The sequence below is a fragment of the Papaver somniferum genome, chromosome 11, assembly GCF_003573695.1.
Source record: "Papaver somniferum cultivar HN1 chromosome 11, ASM357369v1, whole genome shotgun sequence".
Classification (NCBI taxonomy): Eukaryota; Viridiplantae; Streptophyta; class Magnoliopsida; order Ranunculales; family Papaveraceae; genus Papaver; species Papaver somniferum.
Genome location: NC_039368.1, coordinates 77,961,688 through 77,981,719, shown reverse-complemented (window position 1 = coordinate 77,981,719; position 20,032 = coordinate 77,961,688). Strand labels below are relative to the sequence as shown.

Below are 20,032 nucleotides of genomic sequence, written 5' to 3'. Positions count from 1 at the left end.
GTTCATGAACCGATTCGAGTGAATCAAATCATATTTTCTTCAATTGTGCCTTGTGTAGTACATGAGATTTCCTTGCAATTGAACAACTCTCTAACTAGTTCATTTGAAGTCATTTGAACTAGTTATGGTGAAGAAGAACATGGTTGATATGGAAAGGTCATATGGCTAACCATTTGGTTAACTATTGTTGAACCAACAAGTGCATAAGTTTGGGTACGGTTAACAAACCTAGAAGCGTGCATTGTCAAGTGTGTATAACAAGCTAAGTTTTCGATCTAACGGTTGAGAAATATTAGCTTGAATCTAAATCAGGTTTTCATCTAACGATGGATATTGATTGCTTTGTTACCAAGGTAACTTAATTGCAAACCCTGATTTGAAAGACTATATAAGGGGAACTCTAGAATCTGTGCAAAACTAATCCCCACACCTTACGTGTGATACTAGTTTGCATACTAGAGTCGGTTCTCCTTAACCTTTGGTTTTATTATTCTTAAACCAGGTTAACGAATTAAAGACTTCATTGGGATTGTGAAGCCAGACCGATACTACTTTTATCGTAGTTGTGTGATCTGATCTTGCATCTTCTATCGTACGAGTAAAATCAGATTGATTGGTTTGAGATTGATATCTCCGATAGGCAAGATATAAAAAGTAATCACAAACATCTTCGTCTCATTGTTTGTGATTCCGCAACATCTTGTTTCGCTACCATACGATTAAGATTGTTGTGAGGTGATTGATAACTCTAGGCTGTTCCTCGGGAATATAAGACCGGATTATCAATTGGTTCATGTTCACCTTGATTATTAGCAAAATACGGAACAAAAACTTTTAGAGTTTATCTGTGGGAGACAGATTGATCCTTTGATAGACTTGTCTATGTGAGACAAATTTGTTTATTGTCAAAGCCTGCGATTTTGGGTCGTAGAAACTCTTAGTTGTAGGTGAGATCAGTTAAGGGAATCAAGTACCCAGTATCCTGCTGGGATCAGAGGCGTAGGGAGTATAACTGTACCTTGGATCAGTGGGAGACTGATTGGAGTTCAACTAAAGTCCAGTCGGAAGATAGCTTGAAGTAGGATAGTGTCTGTAGCGGCTTAATACAGCGTGTGTTCAATATGGACTAGGTCCCGGGGTTTTCCGCATTTGCGGTTTCCTCATTAACAAAATTCTGGTGTATGTGTTATTTCTATTTCCGCATTATATTGTTTTATCTTTATAATTGAAATAATACAGGTGTGCATTTAGATCATCAATTAGAATATCCAACCTTAGTTTGTTTATTTTCATTGATTGATTCTTGGATATTGTTCTTTGGTACCATCCAAGTTATTCCTTGTGTTTGATTGAAGACTCGCTGATTTTTATTAGCTCGAGTAAATCAAAACAAGAGATAGATATTAACTCCTTGAGATACTTTTACCTAGATTGAGTCTGACTGTCTAGTTGATTCTCTAATACAGATTGCTAAGTGGAATATTGGTTGGTGTTGTTAAACCCCCGCTTTTTCAGCTACGACCCAAAGTCGAAGACTTGATAAAAAAAATATGTCTCACACAGAAAAGTCTATTGGAATAGATAAATCTGTCTCTTACAGAAATACCCATGAGTTTTGTTCTGTCTTTTGATAAATCAAGTTGAACAGGAACTAATTGATAAACCGTGCTTATATTCCCGAAGAACAACCTAGTATTATCAATCACCTCACAATAATCTAAATCATATGGAAGCGAAACTAGATATTGTAGAATCAAAAACGATGAGACGAAGGTGTTTGCGATTATTTTTATCTTTCCTATCGGAGATTAAATATCGAGCAAATCTTAGAGAAGATAGTACTTAGACGATAGAATCGGGCAAGATCAGAACACGTAACTACAGAGAAATTAGTTGGGTCTGGCTTCATAATCCCAATGAAGTCTTCAAGTCGTTAACCTCCAGGGTCTCATGAGAAACCTAAGGTTAAAGGAGAATCGACTCTAGCTATGAACTAGTAGCACACAGAAGTGTGCGGATTAGGTTTCCCAGTTGCTAGAGTTCTCCTTCATGTAGTTTTCAAATCAAGGTTTGCAATCTAAGTTACCTTGTTAACAAAGTATTCAATATTCACCGTTAGATGAAAAACCTGATTCAACCAAGCTAATATCTTTCAACCGTCAGATCGAACTTATCTTGTTACACACAAATGAAATGTAACCTCATTTAGGTTTATGTAACCGTACCTAAACGTGTAAACCATGTTGGCTCAACAATAGTTAACCGAAGTTAGTCATATGAACACTCTCATATCAACCTTATTCACCTTAACCATAACTAGTTCAAATGACTCAAATGAAACTAGTTAAAGAGTTATTCAATTGATATATTCTCATAGAAGCATACATGAACACAATTGAAGCAAAATCACTCGAATAAATTTATGAACATTATAGCCACGGTTTGAAAATATTGCATTCCTTATTATATAAATGTTTAAGTTCATGTACACAACTGATACTACTAGAGTATAATCATTCACAGCTTCGCAGTTATGTTTTCAATATAGCACGACTTGAAAGATACGTTAGGAATGAAACAGTGCAAGTCAAAGTATTACTAACCTCAAGATTAAGGATGATGTTGTCGATGTAGCTCTTTACTTCTTCACATTCTTCAAGTGTTCGAGTAATACTTGTATGTCTCATAATCCTAATATTTTTAGCCTAACCTATACAAAGTTGTCTCTAGTACATAATCAAGCGACTCTTTAATTGAGTTTTGAGTCACTAAAATATGACAACCAAACTTGACATACCAACGCTTGGTGGGTTCAACCTATAACAAATCTTAATCGTATGGAAGTCGAACAAGATATTGTGGAATCATAAACGATGAGACGAAGATGTTTGTGACTACTTTTTTTTATCTTACATATCGGAGATTGAATCTCGAGAAAATCTTAGAGAAGATAGTACTCATTACGATAGAACAAAGTAAGATCAAAACATGTAACTACAGAGAAAATAGTTGGGTCTGGCTTAAGAATCCCAATGAAGTCATTAAGTCGTTAACCTATAATGGTTTTAGAAAAACCTAGGTTAAAGGAGAATCAACTCTAGTCGCAACTAGTATCACACATGAGGTGTGGGGATTAGGTTTCCGAGTTGCTAGAGTTCTCCTTTATATAGTCTTCAAATCAGGGTTTGTAATAAATGTTACCTTGGTAACAAAGCATTCAATATTCACCGTTATATGAAAAACTGATTAGATTCAAGCTAATATCTTTCAACCGTTAGATAGAACTTAGCTTGTTACACACAAATTAAATGTGACTTCATTTAGATATGGGTAACAGTACCTAAACGTGTACACTTTGTTGGCTCAACAATGGTTAACCGAAGTTAGCTATATGAACACTTTAATATCAACCTTGTTCATCTTAATCACAACTAGTTCAAATGACTCAAATGAAACTAGTTATAGAGTTGTTCAATTGTTTATATTCTCATAGAAATATACAAGACACAATCGAAGCAAAATCGATTTTGATTCACTTGAATCAATTCGTGAACATTATAGCCACGGTTTGCAAAAGATTGCATTCCTTATTTTATAAATATATTTGTTCAGCAACAAACCGATTTTAGAACTTAAACCCACCCAGGTATGCAAACAGGTACGCATACCTAGACTTCCCAGACCTGGTCTGTTCGCTAGTATGCAAACGGGTACGCATACTGTCATTCACGACCAACATTAGTTGAAATTAGTACATATACGGGTATGCATACTATGGTTCCTGGACTTCAACTGTTAAATCAGTATGCATACAGGTATGCATACTAAGTTCCCGGACTTGGAATATATCTACAACAGTTAGCATACAAGTACGCATACTGTGTTATATCCAATCAATGGTTAATCGTTATAATAATCATTGAAACATTATTAGAAGACAAGAATAGCTGTCTCACACAAACTATTAGCTTCAAATCAATTTTCAAGTGATCAAATGATCAATACGAAACATTCCGAGTCTACATTAAATGACTGTCTCAACAAATCATGTAAGATGTTACCAAGCGATTTTCACATGATCATCTTTTGAATTTCGTCAAGAATAAAATATGAACTTGGTTAAGGAAAAATCTTACCAGCACATATTTTCTTCTTTATCTGCTAATTCTTTCGAATTTTGCAACACTGTATACTTATATTTATTCTATAAGAAGATGATTAGGGCCAAGTACATTGAGCACAGTTCGGTACTTTCTTTCTCCACTCTCAATTTTGGTGATTAAACTTCATGTATCGGTCCTAGTTTATTTAGTTGTTTAACATTTCAGTATCTTTATCAACTAAATTCTTAAGATTTGATTGTAGATGTGTGTCCTTTTGTATTTGATCGTGGATTGTTAACTGTTTAATATTACAGGTCCCTTGAGAGGAAAGGACAAAGGAACATTTTTCTTTGGTTTGCGACTCCCTCTACTACATAGGTACAAAGGACCGTCCATGGGTATCCATAATGTACGATATACAGTTTGAGCTACTAGCTTCTTTGAAAGTGCATTAGATTTTTGAGATGCGAGACCAACATTCACAGTCAGAAGTCTCTTTCATTAGAACTGTTCAATCAATATAAGTTTTAGGTCGGATGTTAAAACTACTTTAGCTCACATCAGAAAATTATTCAGTACAAACCTTTTTTTGATTCATTTATGGAACCCATTTCTGGTGGAGTTGTTCCTACGATTGTAGACGTAGATGACTTCTACCGACTGAAAGAGTACTACCATTGACGTTTGAATGCTCTTAAAAGTGATATCATCTAGATCTGAAAAATGATACCAAATTATATGCAGAGAGTTTAAAATACTGAAAAGTGAAGATCGAGAAGAACCAGGTAGTAGTTGGCGTTTCTTACAATATGGTTTGGTGAAATATACTGGATTTGTATGCCTATGTAAAAAGTGGCTCGAGAGTACTCTTTTGAGGGTAAATACTTAGGTTTTTATTTGGCACTTAGAAATTCTTATTTTTCTTTTCTGCAGACTAAAATATCTACCTTGGAAGTTCCCGGAGGTAAGCGCATCGCGCGTGCGATTTCACTAGTGTGTATAAAGTTAAGTCTATATAGCTATACGACTTTTGTCTTAATAGGATATATAATAGAAATAGATTTCCTAGTGATAGATGAGTTCAAGTCTCCACATACCTTTTATTTTTGAAGTTCCACAAGCTCCCCTTAGTAGTTTTTCATCTTCAATCGATGAACGCCGTGAAGTCTAAAGTTCAACTACACATTCTATCATAATCCGAGATATAGCTAAAGTAGACTAGAAATCAAGATTCATAGTTTTCACCACTAAACTTGACAAACAAGCTTGAGATAGCAACGCTTGCGAGTTCGACCGAGCAGTGCTCTAACAATCTCCCCCTTTGTCAATTTTAGTGAGAAATCTACCAATACATATGGATTACAAAATAAGTAAACTTTGTAGCTTCTCATCCAAATGCTTGATTTCCTTGGTTCTTCAATATTAATCGAAATCTTCGTCACTTCCAAGTACTCCAGTGATTCTGAACGTGTTCAATTCAGTATCATAGTTGTTGAAGATCCGTAGACATAACAATAAGAAAACAATTTTTCTCAATCATTGTTAAACAATGTCATAGTATTATTACACAACATCAAAGTCCAATTGTATCACAACTTTGTCAATAATACTACGGTGATATGTATCACTCCCCTTTAGTCAATACTTCATCTCACAATGAAAACCACTCCCCCTTACATAATGATCCGTAAACCATATGTATTTATAGTGTGAACTGCACAATAATTCTCCCCCTTTTTTTCAATATAAATTGGCAAAGGTACGAAAACTAGCGGGATCATAATGAAATTCTCATAGAGATACTTCATGACTAAAAGAGAACATATCAACTTTGTTTCGATGATTTCATATAGTCGAAACTTAGTGTATTCATCAAGGAGTTTATAAAGATACAAGAAAACTCCTACAATATTCCACAGCTGCACTCCCCATAATGATTTGGAAATTAATCACAAGTTCAATTAAGAAATTTTCCCCATAAAATGTCATTCTCGAAAGAACAACAAGAGCGACCTTACTTTTACAAGAAAATAAGGATTTCTTTAGACATTAACAAATTACATGAAACATGAATTTGTATCCAGAAAACTCAATTAGATTAACCACAAGAGAACCTCAATGATTAATTTAATCGGAAATGCTCAACCTAAGAAAACTTACGGAGCCATACAGTACTTTCACATAGAATTGGATCAGGCAAAGATCAATACTGCGAAATATTCAAATATTCATTCCATTTTCATCAATATTTGCATAATGATATCATAGACTTAATCTTTGTCATCAAAAGTTCATTCTATTTTCCATCAATATTTGCATACTGACGTGATAGACTTAACTTTTGACATATATGGGACAATCATAGTTCACGGACATCCCATAACATTATTTGCATATATAAAACCAATAAAGATTAATACCGCAAAATCATCTTCCAAATAAATTTTAGAATTTAAATAAATAAATCTAAAAACATTGCAAGATGAAAATCGTTGGAAATAGCTATGTGTAATCACAATTTAGGCTATTCCAAACCCTAGGTATCCTTCTTAAAACACAAGAATAAATTCTCATAAGAAGTTTCCTAGACATAACAAAAATAAACAAGCTAAAAATAAAAAACTACCAAGCCAGCAAAACCGATCATGAACTGAAATCAATTAACACATCCGGAACCCACACAAGTCTTGAGACCTTTGAGCTTGTGATTGCCAGCATCCACTGCTTCTTCAGAGAATATATCCTCATTGAGAAGATCTTTAACACGTGTCTTCATGAGAACAAGGTCAGAGTTAACCTTTTTCAACTCATTTCTTAACACATGAAGACCCTTCATTAGTATCAACGAGCTGCCGTTTTGCTTCCTCAAAATATTTAAGAAAATCATGAACCACTTTGGCCGAAACCATCTAATCATTCTCAATATCTTGATGAGTATATGCATAGTAGCATGAGACATTTAGATTTTGACCCTTAACTTGTACTAGGGTTCTTTTCTTCCTCCCTTTGGACTTGAAACTAATACCTTTATAAAGAAAACCTTTTGTAAAATCACAAGTGCAAGAAGGTGAAGACATTCTTGACAAAAAGAAAATAACCTCGAGTACATGTACGTGACTCAATAGGTTCGGTATTTGAATGATTTCTTATGGAGGGCAAATTTTAAGGTTTGAATAAAAGGTCGTGGCAAGCAGTATATAGGTACCCGTACCAACACAATCCGAACCTAAGAGAAGAACTAAAACCGCAACGTACCTTTTTACAAGGTAGAACGAAAATAGCAAAATATTGCTACGTGAAGATTTTCTTTCACAATTTTTGGCTCAACAAATTTTATATTTCCATAGAGAGAAAAAATTTAGAGCATAAAAGTAGCAGACAACTTAGTTGCAACAATTTTTTTTTTATTTTATAAATAAAAAGAAAACAATCGAAGTGATTTTTGAGACAAAACAATACTTATGCAAAGATATCTGTAGACAATAGTTTTAGCTATGGACGATAAGAAAATAACTCAACTAAGCAGAAGGCATTTTACCAAAGTAAACCCGATTATTAGCATATCTCACTCAATATGATTTTTCATGAGTAAGAATTGAACCCTTGTGATTAATTAGCACAAGTATGAGCTTTGTGCTCATCAAATGAGTGTTGTTCATGGTTAAACCTCTTTTTCCTAATCTTTTGAGGGAAAACTTTTTGATGTGAAAAGTTATCATAAAACTTACTATCATCAAAATACGACGCATAGTATGGATTCTTACCTGAAGGTTTTTGACAAGAGGAATTTAACAACCTGTTTATGAGCTCTTTGTATCCTTCAATAATAAAATTTAGGTTGTCTTTCACACCTCCATTTTTGCTTCCTTATTATAGTAACTTACTCACATCAAGAACAACAGCATCTCCCTTTTTAACCGAAGAAGATCCTTTTTGAAATTTTCTCGGACGATTTGTGTTAAGTTTACTGTTACAAGCTTGAACAAATGGAAATGACTTCCTAGAAGGATTCACAGGGTGATTACTAAAACCAATTGGTTTATACATACGAATATCAGCTACACCTTTGAGAATTAAATCTAAGGTGTGTTGAAGTCGAACAATAGAATTGTCATTCAACCTAGATTTGTTTCTCAACATTTACTTTTGAATCACAAAAGAGACACACTTTTTGATCACCTGAGTGATTTGAGTGAACATACTTAACAACACCGTTAGGAGATTTCTTTCTTTCGAGCTACGTGAAGTTTCCTTGATTAGAGGAAGATACCAGCACATCTTTTCCACGAGGAAGGGTTTGTATTTTAGCTTCTGATGCTCTTTCATTAGAGAAACACGATTAGAATTAGTCACATTTTCTAATATCACAGCAGAATCAGAAGTAGTTGGTATGACAGGCTCCCCAGATGATTTTTATCTTGATTAAAGAGTTTAATCAATAGTCGATCCATTTCAAGGGCATCTTCTTTGAGTTTAGCCTCGAGTAAGATACGGGAGTAGAGCTGGCAAACGGGGGGGCCGGGGCTGGCTTGTGACCAACCCGCGGGTTACGGGTTAATACAAGCCTAAGCTTGCGGGTTGAAATTCTTCACCGGTGGTCATTTCTTCAACCCGCGCCTATCCCGGGTAAAGCTTGCGGGTTCACGGGAGCTCACGGGTTAGCTGGTTTATGTTGAGTCAACTCGCCAGAAATCGATTTCTGGGCTATTTCCGGGCCTTCCGGCCATATTCAGGCCACATTCAAAAACTCAAAATTGCAAAACTAAACTAATTTTGCATTTAAAGGATTAAAAGAACACAAATTACAAATACTAGTCATTAGTAGTTTAAATACTTTAGTTACAGTACTTCATCAGTTCATGTCATGATGTGATATTTTCCACAAAGAAAAAAATCCTCCGAGACTGTAGCAATACCATTGTTTGTAATTTGTATCACCAAGTGCGACAATAAAGATATTAACAACCACTTCCTGTACAAAATATATATTGTGTGGTTAATCAAAAAAAGTGTTAATTGTCCAAAAAAACATCTCCAATCTCTTTTCTATGCAATATTTGGAGACACTGGTAAGTGGTAAGTGATAAATAACTGTTTGTCCAAAAAACATTCTCATATTCCATATCTATATTTGAGTTGCTCCAACTATTCAATATGAATCTGTAATTTCAAGAAAAAATAAACCAAAAAAAGAAAAGATTCGAGTCAAAAACATGGAATTTGCATAATTACCCCGCTTTATATTGAAGAAGTACGCATACTAATTAGACGCATAAGAACTTACTTCCTCCACATCCTCCACTGCCCCATCCTCCACTGCATCAGGTTCAAATCCTAATACATCTTCTTCAATAATCCCATTGTTCTCATCCATATCTTCTTTTCCTACATGGATAAAAACAACCAATGTTATAACTTATAACTTATATACAAGATTTAGACATTCAACTAAAAAAAATATTATTGATTTTCTTACCAATTCCATATTCCCAATCACGAGTTGTTATCAACGCCTCAACATTTTCAGGTAATAAGGAACTGCGAAATCGATCAATTACCCTTCCTCCAATGCTAAATGCAGATTCTGAAGCGACAGTTGAAATAGGAATTGACAAAATATCCCCTGCCATTCTTGAAAGTACCGGAAATCGTTGTTCATGGTTCTTCCAATAATTTAGGATGTCGAGTGGTGAATTTAGACAACCCCTGTACGACTCGCCAAGATATTCATCTAACTCTGACAAGTCAATTAGTACATCACCACCACTTTCCTGTGTTGCAACATGTTCCTGCATGAAACAACCTAGAAGTGAGTGAACTATGAATATATGAGTCTTAAAAGTCTTAGAAACAAGCTAACACCATCACATACTACATCCACAGTTGATAGTAATTCAAAAGACAACATATTTTAAGATGAAAAGCAATAATTCAAAAGACAACAGGGTTCAGTTAAGTAAGCTTTAACTGTCAGCAGCAGAATTCCCACCATTTTGAAAAAATCACAGTTGACAGTAATTACCTGAAAAAAATCACTCCCTTCTTCGGCAGCAGAATTCCCACCATTTTTAATACCCAAATTCTGAGTTGCACAACTATTGGAAGCTCTTGAACTTGACAAGGTGTAATACTCATTAAAAAGTGTTGTCATATTACTGCGCACTTCATTAACTTCACGTTCTAATTCTCTCACCTCAGGATACAACTTGGAGTAAGTAAATTTCACAAAATTCATTTTCGATCTAGGATCTAACACAACTGCCATAGCCAATATAGGACTCAACTCCTTCCAATAACTATCAAATTTTGCTTGCATCTCTTTTACCATGTTCCTAATGAATTCAATATCATTTCTACTTTCTTTCTTTAGTAACACCTGAACTTGACAAATTCTTTCAAAATACAGATTGGAAGTAGGATACTTACTACCAGAAAATATCTTTGTGAGATCATGAAACACCTTGAGAAACTTTGTGACTACTTCAATTTGTTCCCATTCTTCATCAGTTGGACAGTCTTCATAGTCTGAATCTACCAACTTCGAATGAGAGAAAACTGGCTTATACAGGATACAACTATCTAACATAAGATAAGTTGAATTCCACCTGTATAAAACAAACATTCAGTGAGTATATAATAAACATTAATACAATTATCTAACTTTATAAGTTATAAAAGAAACAGAATAGAAGTGGAATCCCACCTTGTCTTTACGTCTTGACGAATACCCCTTTTTATTCCAGACATTCCTAAAGTATTAACAATGTCCAAGAACTTTTGTTTTCTTACTTGGGACTTTTTAAGGGACTTCACTGACGCTCTTATCTTAATCACGGCTGGATCAATCTTCTTAAGTCCTTCTTTTACAATAAGAGCTAAGATATGAGCACAATAACGCACATGAAAGAATTTTCCATCGTTCAAAAAGATCTTCTTTGCAACAAGTCTACTCTTCATAATTCCAGCACAAGCTCCGTTATTTGCAGCATTATCCAAGGTGATGTTGGATACCTTGTCTTCAATTCCCCAGTCTTCTATCATAGCAAATAACTTAGTAGAAAGGTGTTCACCTGTTTTGAGGTAGTAGAAAGGAGAAAAGTTATCATGAATTTATATTGAAGAATAAGATAAAGAAATAACAGTAAGTGCTTTACCTGTATGAGGTGGTGGAAGAGGACATAAATTCAGAAGCTTCTTTTGCAACACCCAATCTTGATCAAGATAGTGCGCAGTTAAGCTTATATATCCAGTAGTTGTTACAGAAGTCCACATGTCTGATGTTAGACATATCCTACCTGTAAGGGTGAGACATACACATTAGCACATCATATTAATCAATTACTCATACATAAAAGTATAAACAAAACATATGGGTCATTAGGATTTGAAACTTTGAATCATACCTGGAGCAAGTTTCAATCTGTTGCGAATAATTTCTTTTTGTGCTTTATGTTTCTTTACTACATCGGATTTCCCAGTATTCCTTGATATTAGTTTAGCATCCTCATTTAAATAAGTACATATATCCCTAAATTCTTTCCACTCCACCAAAGCAAATGGAACATTTCTTGCAATGAGTAATGCTGAAAACAGATCTCGTAATTTCATCTGATCAACTTTGCGTACGCGGGTAGACAACTGGCCATTGTTTGCAGATAATATCATTTTCCCTACGTCCATAGACTGACGGTTAGGGCACTTATGCCTTTTCATGGCTGAGGTTCCACCTTTTTGGCTTTCATATTTATATCCTACATTACAAGCCTTGCACACTCCCTTCTTTGTTCCATCTTTATATTTAACAAGTTTAAAAAATTCCCAAACTTGGGATCTAAGTTTATTTTTCTTTCCACGTGAAACTGGTGCAGGACAGGCAGGTGCACAACCAACAGTTGGATCCTCATTCACAGAATCTAGCATCTCAACATCATCATCCTCACCATCACTACTCATAACATCATTATAATGGTCTTGTAACTCTTGTTCTTGTACACTTGACATACTGGACACATCAGAGAGAGTAACCTAAAAACAATAGCACAATTGACAGTCACAGACTCATAGTAACATTATCAGTTTATCACAATTCACAGTTTTACACACAAATGGAGAGCATAATACCATACACATTATTATCTTGAATAAGATGATATCCAGCTTTAACAACCAAAACCCAGTCATGGACTTGGAATGTTGGATACTCAACAAAGAAACATCAAGCAAGGAAGTTCACATAATAAACCCCCACTTTGTTCTTTCAAGGTAGGAGGTAGCACACTAGCACTAGTCAGTAGTCACTACTCACTACTCACTAGGTCTTGCCAAACATAGCATACAAAATTACAAATATACAAATACAATCATTGGAGAATGGAGAATTGAGATGAATGAAAATGTAAAGAAAGAACCAACTGTAATTGTGTCTGTAACACACTGTATCCATGCTCTAATTAAAATAAAATATGCACAATCACATATTCACATATTCATATTCACATACATAACCAACTGTAATTGAGCTAATAAAAACATCCATCCAAGATTCCTAATAAAACATATGCACAATCACATATTCACAATCACATACATAAGCAAATCCCTAATAAAACCATAGAAAATATTAAATTCAAACCAATCTTTAATCAAGATGTTATACCTGAAGATCTTTGAGAAATTACTGCACCTGGAGGCTGGAGGTCTTCCACACAATATTAAAAAGAAGGGAACTTCAATTGAAACCTTAACAGAGAATTGAAGAAAGGAGTTACTGGACAATCTATCAAGAAATTAACCTCTAACAATTCAAATAGAATCAAAGTGATGGAGAAATTCAAATTACCTGAAGATTAATTTGCACCTGAAGGACTTCTACATTCAAAAAAAAAAAAAAAATTAAATTCAAACCCTAACATCCAAAAAATTGAAAACAAAACAAAACAAAAAGAAATTAACTTTCGAAAACCATAACATTACCTGATGAGTGATGAGAATTGAAATCAAAAATAGGGTTTTGAAGATACGAAGAGAAATAGGGTATGAGAAAAGGGGTTTCCCTCTTTCACTTTCAGACTTTCTCCCACACCCACAGTCCCGCTTGCTTACACGGAGAATACTCAAGAGTCAAATGACTCAAATCCTTCAAGATCGAAGTAGTAGCAGACGGAGAAGACGAAAGAAATTTCAACTTTGTATGTGAACTTTGCCGATGGGAAGTGCTGCGGACGGAGAAGAAAAGAGAAGAAAAGACGAAGTAGGGTTTTTTTGTTTTTATACCATGGCAGATGAGCGAGACACGTATAGTATTAGTGACACCAGGCAAAAACGAAGTGCGGGTTAACGGGTTAACCCGTGATTGTACGGTCCGGGCCGGGTTAACCCGTTTTTTGACGGGTCACCATTTCTCCAACCCTAACCCGGCTTGTTTAGAAACCAGCCGGTCCGGGTTCGGGTTTTCACGGTCCGGGCACGGGTTAACCCGCGGGTTTCAACTTGTTGGCCAGCTCTATACGGGAGGTACAAAATACATCATTTTCTTCAAGAAGAACCCTTAGTTGGGAATCACAATCTTTCACCATACCAACCATGGTATTGACCTTGTGTTTCAGCCTATTGATTTCAACTACCTGAATTCTAACAAGTTTTAGAATCACTGCACTCTCTCTGGTTGCTTCCTCTTCTACTTCAGAATCAGATTCATCAGTAAGATAATCAGGGTGACACATATCAATACTTGCATGTTTCGTAGGAACATAATGTTCATCCATATATGAGATAGACAAGTCTTTCTATTTAACAGATTTCATAGAAACAAAAATTTTGACTCTGGTGATGCGTTTGTCAGAGATAGCACTACTGTCCATAGCTTCAGGTTGCTACAAACACATACTTATGAGGTCTTAAACGTGTTTGCATGCTCTAATACCAATTGAAAAAGCGTGGTTCTAACAACCACACCCAATATTTCGTTTAGGCAATCTGTATGGACTAACTCCAATATATTTCCAAGAGAATCAACTAGACAGTCAGACTCAATCAAGAAAAATACATCCAAGAGTTATATCTCTGTTTCTCAATGTAATCAGCAAATCAAACAGATAGAAATACGCGATCCTGATTAATATGAGAAACAACTTGAACGGTACCAATGACTAATGTTCAAGTGTCAATCAATATCAACAACCAAAGGTTGGACAATCTAATAGATTGAACTACGCACAACCTGTGATATTTCAATTATATAGAAAATATAATGCGGAAAAGAAATAACACAGACACCAAAAAATTTGTTAACGAGGAAACCGCAAATGCAGAAAAACCCCGGAACCTAGTCCAGATTTGAACACCACATTGTATTAATCCGCTAAAGACTCTAGCCTACTAGATGTTAAATTCAGACTGGAATGTAGTTGAGCCCTAACCAATCTCACATTGATTAAGGTACAGTCGCGTTCCTTACGCCTCTGAATCCCAGCAGGACTCTACGCAATTGATTCCCTTAGCTGATCTCACCCACAACTAAGAGTTGCTACGACCCAAAGTCGAAGACTTGATAAAAAAATGTGCCTCACACAGAAAAGTCTATTGAATAGATAAATTTGTATCCCACAGAAATACCTACGAGTTTTTGTTCCGTCTTTTGATAAATCAAGGTGAACATGAACCAATTGATACACCGGAATTCCGAAGAACAACCTAGTAATATCAATCACCTCACAATGATCTTAATCGTATGGAAACGGAACAAGGTACCGTGGAATCACAAACGATGAGACGAAGATGTTTGTGACTACTTTTTTTTTTTTTTTTTTATCTTACCTATCTGAGATAGAATCTCGAGCAAATCTTAGAGAAGATTGTACTCAATACGATAGAAAAAAGTAAGATCTGAACACGCAACTACAAAGAAAATAGTTAGGTCTGGCTTCAGAATCCCAATGAAGTATTTAAGTCGTTAACCTATAATAGTTTTAGAAAAATCCAGGTTAAAGGAGAATCGACTCTAGTCGCAACTAGTATCACACAGGAGGTGTGGGGATTAGGTTTCCCAATTGATAGAGTTCTCCCTTATATAGTCTTCAAATCAGGGTTTGCAATCAATATTACCTTAGTAACAAAGCATTCAATATTCACCGTTAGATGAAAACCTGATTAGATTCAAGATAATATCTTTCAACCGTTAGATCAAACTTAGCTTGTTACACACAAATGAAATGTGACTTCATTTAGATATGGGTAACCGTACCTAAACGTGTACACTTTGTTGGCTCAACAATAGTTAACCGAAGTTATCCATATGAATACTTTCATATCAACCTTGTTCATCTTAATCACAACTAGTTCAAATGACTCTAATGAAACTTGTTATGGAGTTGTTCAATTGTTTATATTCTCATAGAAGTATACAAGACACAATTGAATAAAAATCGATTTTGATTCACTCGAATCAATTCATGAACATTATAGCCACGGTTTGCAAAAGATTGCATTCCTTATTTATAAATGTATTTGTTCAAGAACAAACCGATTTTAGAACTTAACCCACTCAGGTATGCAAACGGGTACCCATACCTAGAGTTCCTGGACCTGGTCTGTTCTCCAGTATAAAAACGGGTACGCATACTGTCAGATGCACACGAGTATGCATACTATGGTTTTGCGGACTTCAATTGTTAAACCAGTACGCATATGGGCATGCATACTAAGTTCTCGGACTTGGAATATATCTACAACAGTTAGCATACAAGTACGCATACTGTGTTATATCCAATCAATGGTTAATCGTTTTAAACTCCATTTTAATCATTGAAACATTCTTAGAAGACGGGAATAGCTGTCTCACACAAACTATTAGCTTCAAAGCAATTTCAAGCAATCAAATGATCAATACGAAACATTCCGAGTCTACATCAAATGACGGTCTCACACAAATCATGTAAGATGTTACCAGGCGATTTTCACATGATCATCTTTTGACTTTCGTCAAGAATAAAAGATGAACTTGGTTAAAGCAAAAGCTTACCAGCACATATAAGCGAGTTAAACTCAGCTCGAAATATCAAATGTGTATAAAGTAAAGTCTATATAACTATACGACTTTTGTCTCAATAGGAGATAGAATAGAAATAGACTTCTAAGTGATAGATGAGTTCCAGTCTCCACATACCTTTTGTTGATGAAGTTCCACTAGCTCCCTTAGTAGTTCTTCGTCTTCAATCGATGAACGCAGTGAAGTCTAAAGCTCAACTACACATTCTATCTTAATCCGAGGCAGAGCTATTAGTAGACTAGAAATCAAGACTTATACTTTTGACAACTAAACTTGACAAACAAGTTTGAGATAGCAAGGTTGCGAGTTCGACCGAGCAGTGCTCTAACATAAAGCATCTTCGCGTTTTATCTATATCGCATTCACCAGTCTATTGATATCATCACTTACCTCAGTAGTAACCAATTAAGGTTACTCTAATGCTCGCAGTGGATCCCTCTCAGACTTATTAGACACTCTTAAATCATTCTACATGGGCGATGCAATATTTTATATCCACGGATGAAGTGCGGTCTTTCAACATATGTAAATATGTGCTAGTATTCTTGTTTCAGACTTAACAAATTTCGCCAATACTTTCGTTGCATGATGATAAAATTATTGAGCAATGATATCAGTGACATGATCTCGAAACTTGCAAGTAACAAATGTTTTATCGATAATTATTTTTCTTCTTCTACATTTTGATGCGCATATTTCATTCAAGACATTAACACTTACGGTTGAACTTCACTGCACTTCACTGCTGGAGATCTTTCATACAGGCAGGGAACATGCATTTAACCATTGCAAACTAACACCACAACTACACTGACAGCAAACATCAATAAAAACCACTTGCATAAATAAAAGCGCATCAAGACTCTCATTACTCATTAGAACTAAGCAGTGTACAGTGCAACTAGGTTGCTGCCCATAAACATAAACACAGCCTTCGAGCGTTCCCCCCTATAAAGACAGATGTCATCTGGGACCAATATTAAGGCCGTATTTTTTTACAAGGATTTGAGTTCGTCGTCAATTAATATTAGCGGTTGACAGTAAGCAAACAAAAGAAAAAGTAAATTCATTAAAAAACCAAGATTCAAAAAAAAAATGAAAAAGTAATAAAGGGCGAGCCGAGACGAGAGCCCAAAGATAGTTCCTCCCTGGATTTGATTTCCTCAAATATAAATAAATAATCTTTATCTTTCTCACTACTTCGTCTCTGTTTCTATCTCTCTCTTCCAGAATCCACCCCTCCCCCTTGTTCTTCGATTTGATTGACTGATTATTATTGTATTTGCCGTCGTTTGCCGTCTTTGAAGAACATTAAAAACCTCCGCCAATATCTCTCTCTCTCTCTCGATATTTATTTATAATTCTTTAAAGCCCTAATTCTTTCTCCACACGGTTTCTTAACTGTTGACAGCCACCCCAGATTCGAATATTTCTCATCAGAAAAATGTTTTCTTCATCCAAGAAGATAACTCGTTTCTTATTTTCTGCTCTGATATTGGTGTTCGTCTTGGATAATTGAATACTTGTTGGTAATTTGGTGATTATAATCAGAATCATCATGGTGTTATTCTCGACTAGTTTTCTGGTTTTCATTTTTGTGATTTTCTGTGTGTTTCTGATATTTAGAGTGTTCTTCAGAAGTATTTCTCTGTTATATCTATTCAAGAGATTTTTCATATCAATTGATGATAGGTTTCATGTGTATCAATTCTACAAAGTTCCTGAATTCAACAACAATTTCGAAGAGAATCAGCTTTATAAAAAGGTGTCGACATATGTAAGTTCATTAGCTTCGACTGAAGATTCAGATTTCGCGAATTTGATTTCAGGTAACAAATCAAATGAAATCTCCGTTCAATTAGATTCAAATCAAATCGTTTACGATACTTTTCTGAGCACGAGAATCTCATGGAAGAATGAAGAAAAAGGCGGAGACAGAAACAATTGTTGTAGAACTCTGGTATTGAAAATCAAGAAAAGAGATAAAAGAAGAATTCTTAGACCTTATCTTCAGCATATTCATACAGTTACAGATGAAATTGCATTGAGAAGAAAAGAAATCAAATTATTCACAAATACATCAGAACACCATGATCATCGTCATAATAATGGTACTTCTGGAAGGTGGAAATCAATTCCTTTTACTCATCCAACAAATCTTGACACAGTCGCCATGGATTCAGATCTAAAAGACAAGGTAAAATCTGATCTCGAATCGTTTCTTAAATCAAAACAATATTATCATAAACTCGGACGTGTCTGGAAACGGAGTTATCTGTTACATGGTCAACCAGGTACAGGGAAATCAAGTTTCATCGCAGCAATGGCCAAGTTTCTGAATTATGATATCTACGATATCGATTTATCAAATGTTACTGATGATTCTGATCTCAAATTACTTCTGTTATCAACCACGAATCGTTCCGTCATCGTTATCGAAGATTTAGATCGGTTTTTAAATGAAAAGTCAACAACGATCAGTGTTTCAGGTATATTGAGCTTCATGGACGGAGTTTTCAGCTGTTGTGGTGAAGAAAGAATAATGGTGATCACAATGAACAGTAAAGAGAAAATTGATCCAGCAATATTACGACCGGGACGAATTGATGTTCAAATTTACTTCCCTCTGTGTGATTTTAACGCATTCAAAACCTTAGCAAATTCTTATCTTGGATTAAAGGATCATAAATTGTTTCCACAAGTTGAAGAAATATTTCAGAATGGATTAACATTAAGTCCAGCTGAAATCGGTGAGATTATGATTGTGAATCGTAGTTCGCCTAGTCGTGCTTTGAAATCGGTTATTACTGCTTTACAAGATGGCAGAGGATCATCATCAAATGCGAAGAGAAAATCAATATCATTACATCCAAGTATTTCGACCCGAGAACGAGAAGATGATTCTTCTGATTCACCTAAAGTCATTTGCAGGGAAAGTGTTCATACGGTTAGAGAATTCAGGAAATTGTATGGATTGTTGAGGTTGAAAAGTAGTGGAAGAAAATCTATTTCTTATGATATCACTTCTGAAAAGGAAGGTTGAAGAAGAAGAATTATATTGTCCGGTCGTGGAAAAGGCCATGCATCCATGTAAGAATCTTCTTCTTCTTCTTTGTTCCTTTTTTGTGACTTTGGGATTGTTGTTTAAATTTGGGGTTTAGGGTTTTTACTTAGAAAGAAAATTTTAGATTAGCAACCCTGTAAATTAAAAAAAGAAGAAGAAGGTATTAGTGATTGAAGAAAAATGTTATAAAGATTGAAGGGAAAATCTTAGTTTGTGGTATACAATTTTAGTGAAATTTTGTAAATTATTATTAATTTTTACTTGATCAAAATTTGGATGTTTTTTATTTTTATTTTATTTTATTTTGAATTAATTGTGGTTGGGTAAGAGGCATTCAAAAGTTGGTTGGAAAAGTTGGGCAAGAAAATCTAATAACTTTGATAGCCGTAGAGTTGAAAAATGCAGAGGGGTACAGAATTGACAAAAAATAGTGGTTGGGTTTGGACATCAAGTACACGGCATTGAAGGTCAGATTGTAGACTGAAAACTAGCTAGTAACCTACTATAGAGCAGCTAGTGAGAGAGCCGTTCTTTGATTATGACTTTTCTTGGCAATTCCTACTAATTCTTAAAGATAAATTTAAAGATAAGTTTTTTGGGTTGCTAAATATAGTTGTTGGATTACCTACTTGATAATGGTTAGGTAATTAGGTTGGGTTAGCATCTTTACCAACATACCAATAGAAAACTCATGGCTGGTTAAACGTGGTGATTTTGGTGAAGTATGATTGTATTATTATGGGATTCAAACCTTGCTTGCCCAAACTGGTGCAAAATTAGTAAGGTTGTAGACATTTGCTCGTGCGCATGATTTTAAAC

The 20,032-nt window shown here is 35.1% G+C and overlaps 2 protein-coding genes and 1 long non-coding RNA gene across 3 annotated transcripts; 1 reads left to right on the top strand and 2 right to left on the bottom strand.

Annotated features, from left to right (window-relative positions):
* Positions 1–9,437: 9,437 nt before the first annotated feature.
* Positions 9,438–12,056, bottom strand: LOC113324616 (zinc finger BED domain-containing protein RICESLEEPER 2-like). The gene is made up of 7 exons (XM_026572919.1): positions 11,507–12,056; positions 11,258–11,398; positions 11,115–11,173; positions 10,807–11,054; positions 10,126–10,708; positions 9,746–9,892; positions 9,438–9,488 (listed from the first exon to the last, which is right to left on the bottom strand). The coding sequence occupies exons 1-7, from the start codon at positions 12,054–12,056 to the stop codon at positions 9,438–9,440; spliced, it is 1,779 nt and encodes a 592-aa protein (XP_026428704.1).
* Positions 12,057–12,081: 25 nt separating this feature from the next.
* On the bottom strand, positions 12,082–12,975 carry LOC113321355. The gene is made up of 3 exons (XR_003346617.1): positions 12,943–12,975; positions 12,760–12,842; positions 12,082–12,128 (listed from the first exon to the last, which is right to left on the bottom strand). It is a non-coding gene; the product is annotated as an uncharacterized LOC113321355 (long non-coding RNA).
* A 4,245-nt stretch (positions 12,976–17,220) lies between these two features.
* On the top strand, positions 17,221–19,505 carry LOC113322227 (AAA-ATPase At2g46620-like). Its single transcript, XM_026570284.1, has one exon. The coding sequence runs from the start codon at positions 17,708–17,710 to the stop codon at positions 19,190–19,192; it is 1,485 nt and encodes a 494-aa protein (XP_026426069.1). The 5' UTR covers positions 17,221–17,707; the 3' UTR covers positions 19,193–19,505.
* The last annotated feature ends 527 nt before the right edge of the window (positions 19,506–20,032 follow it).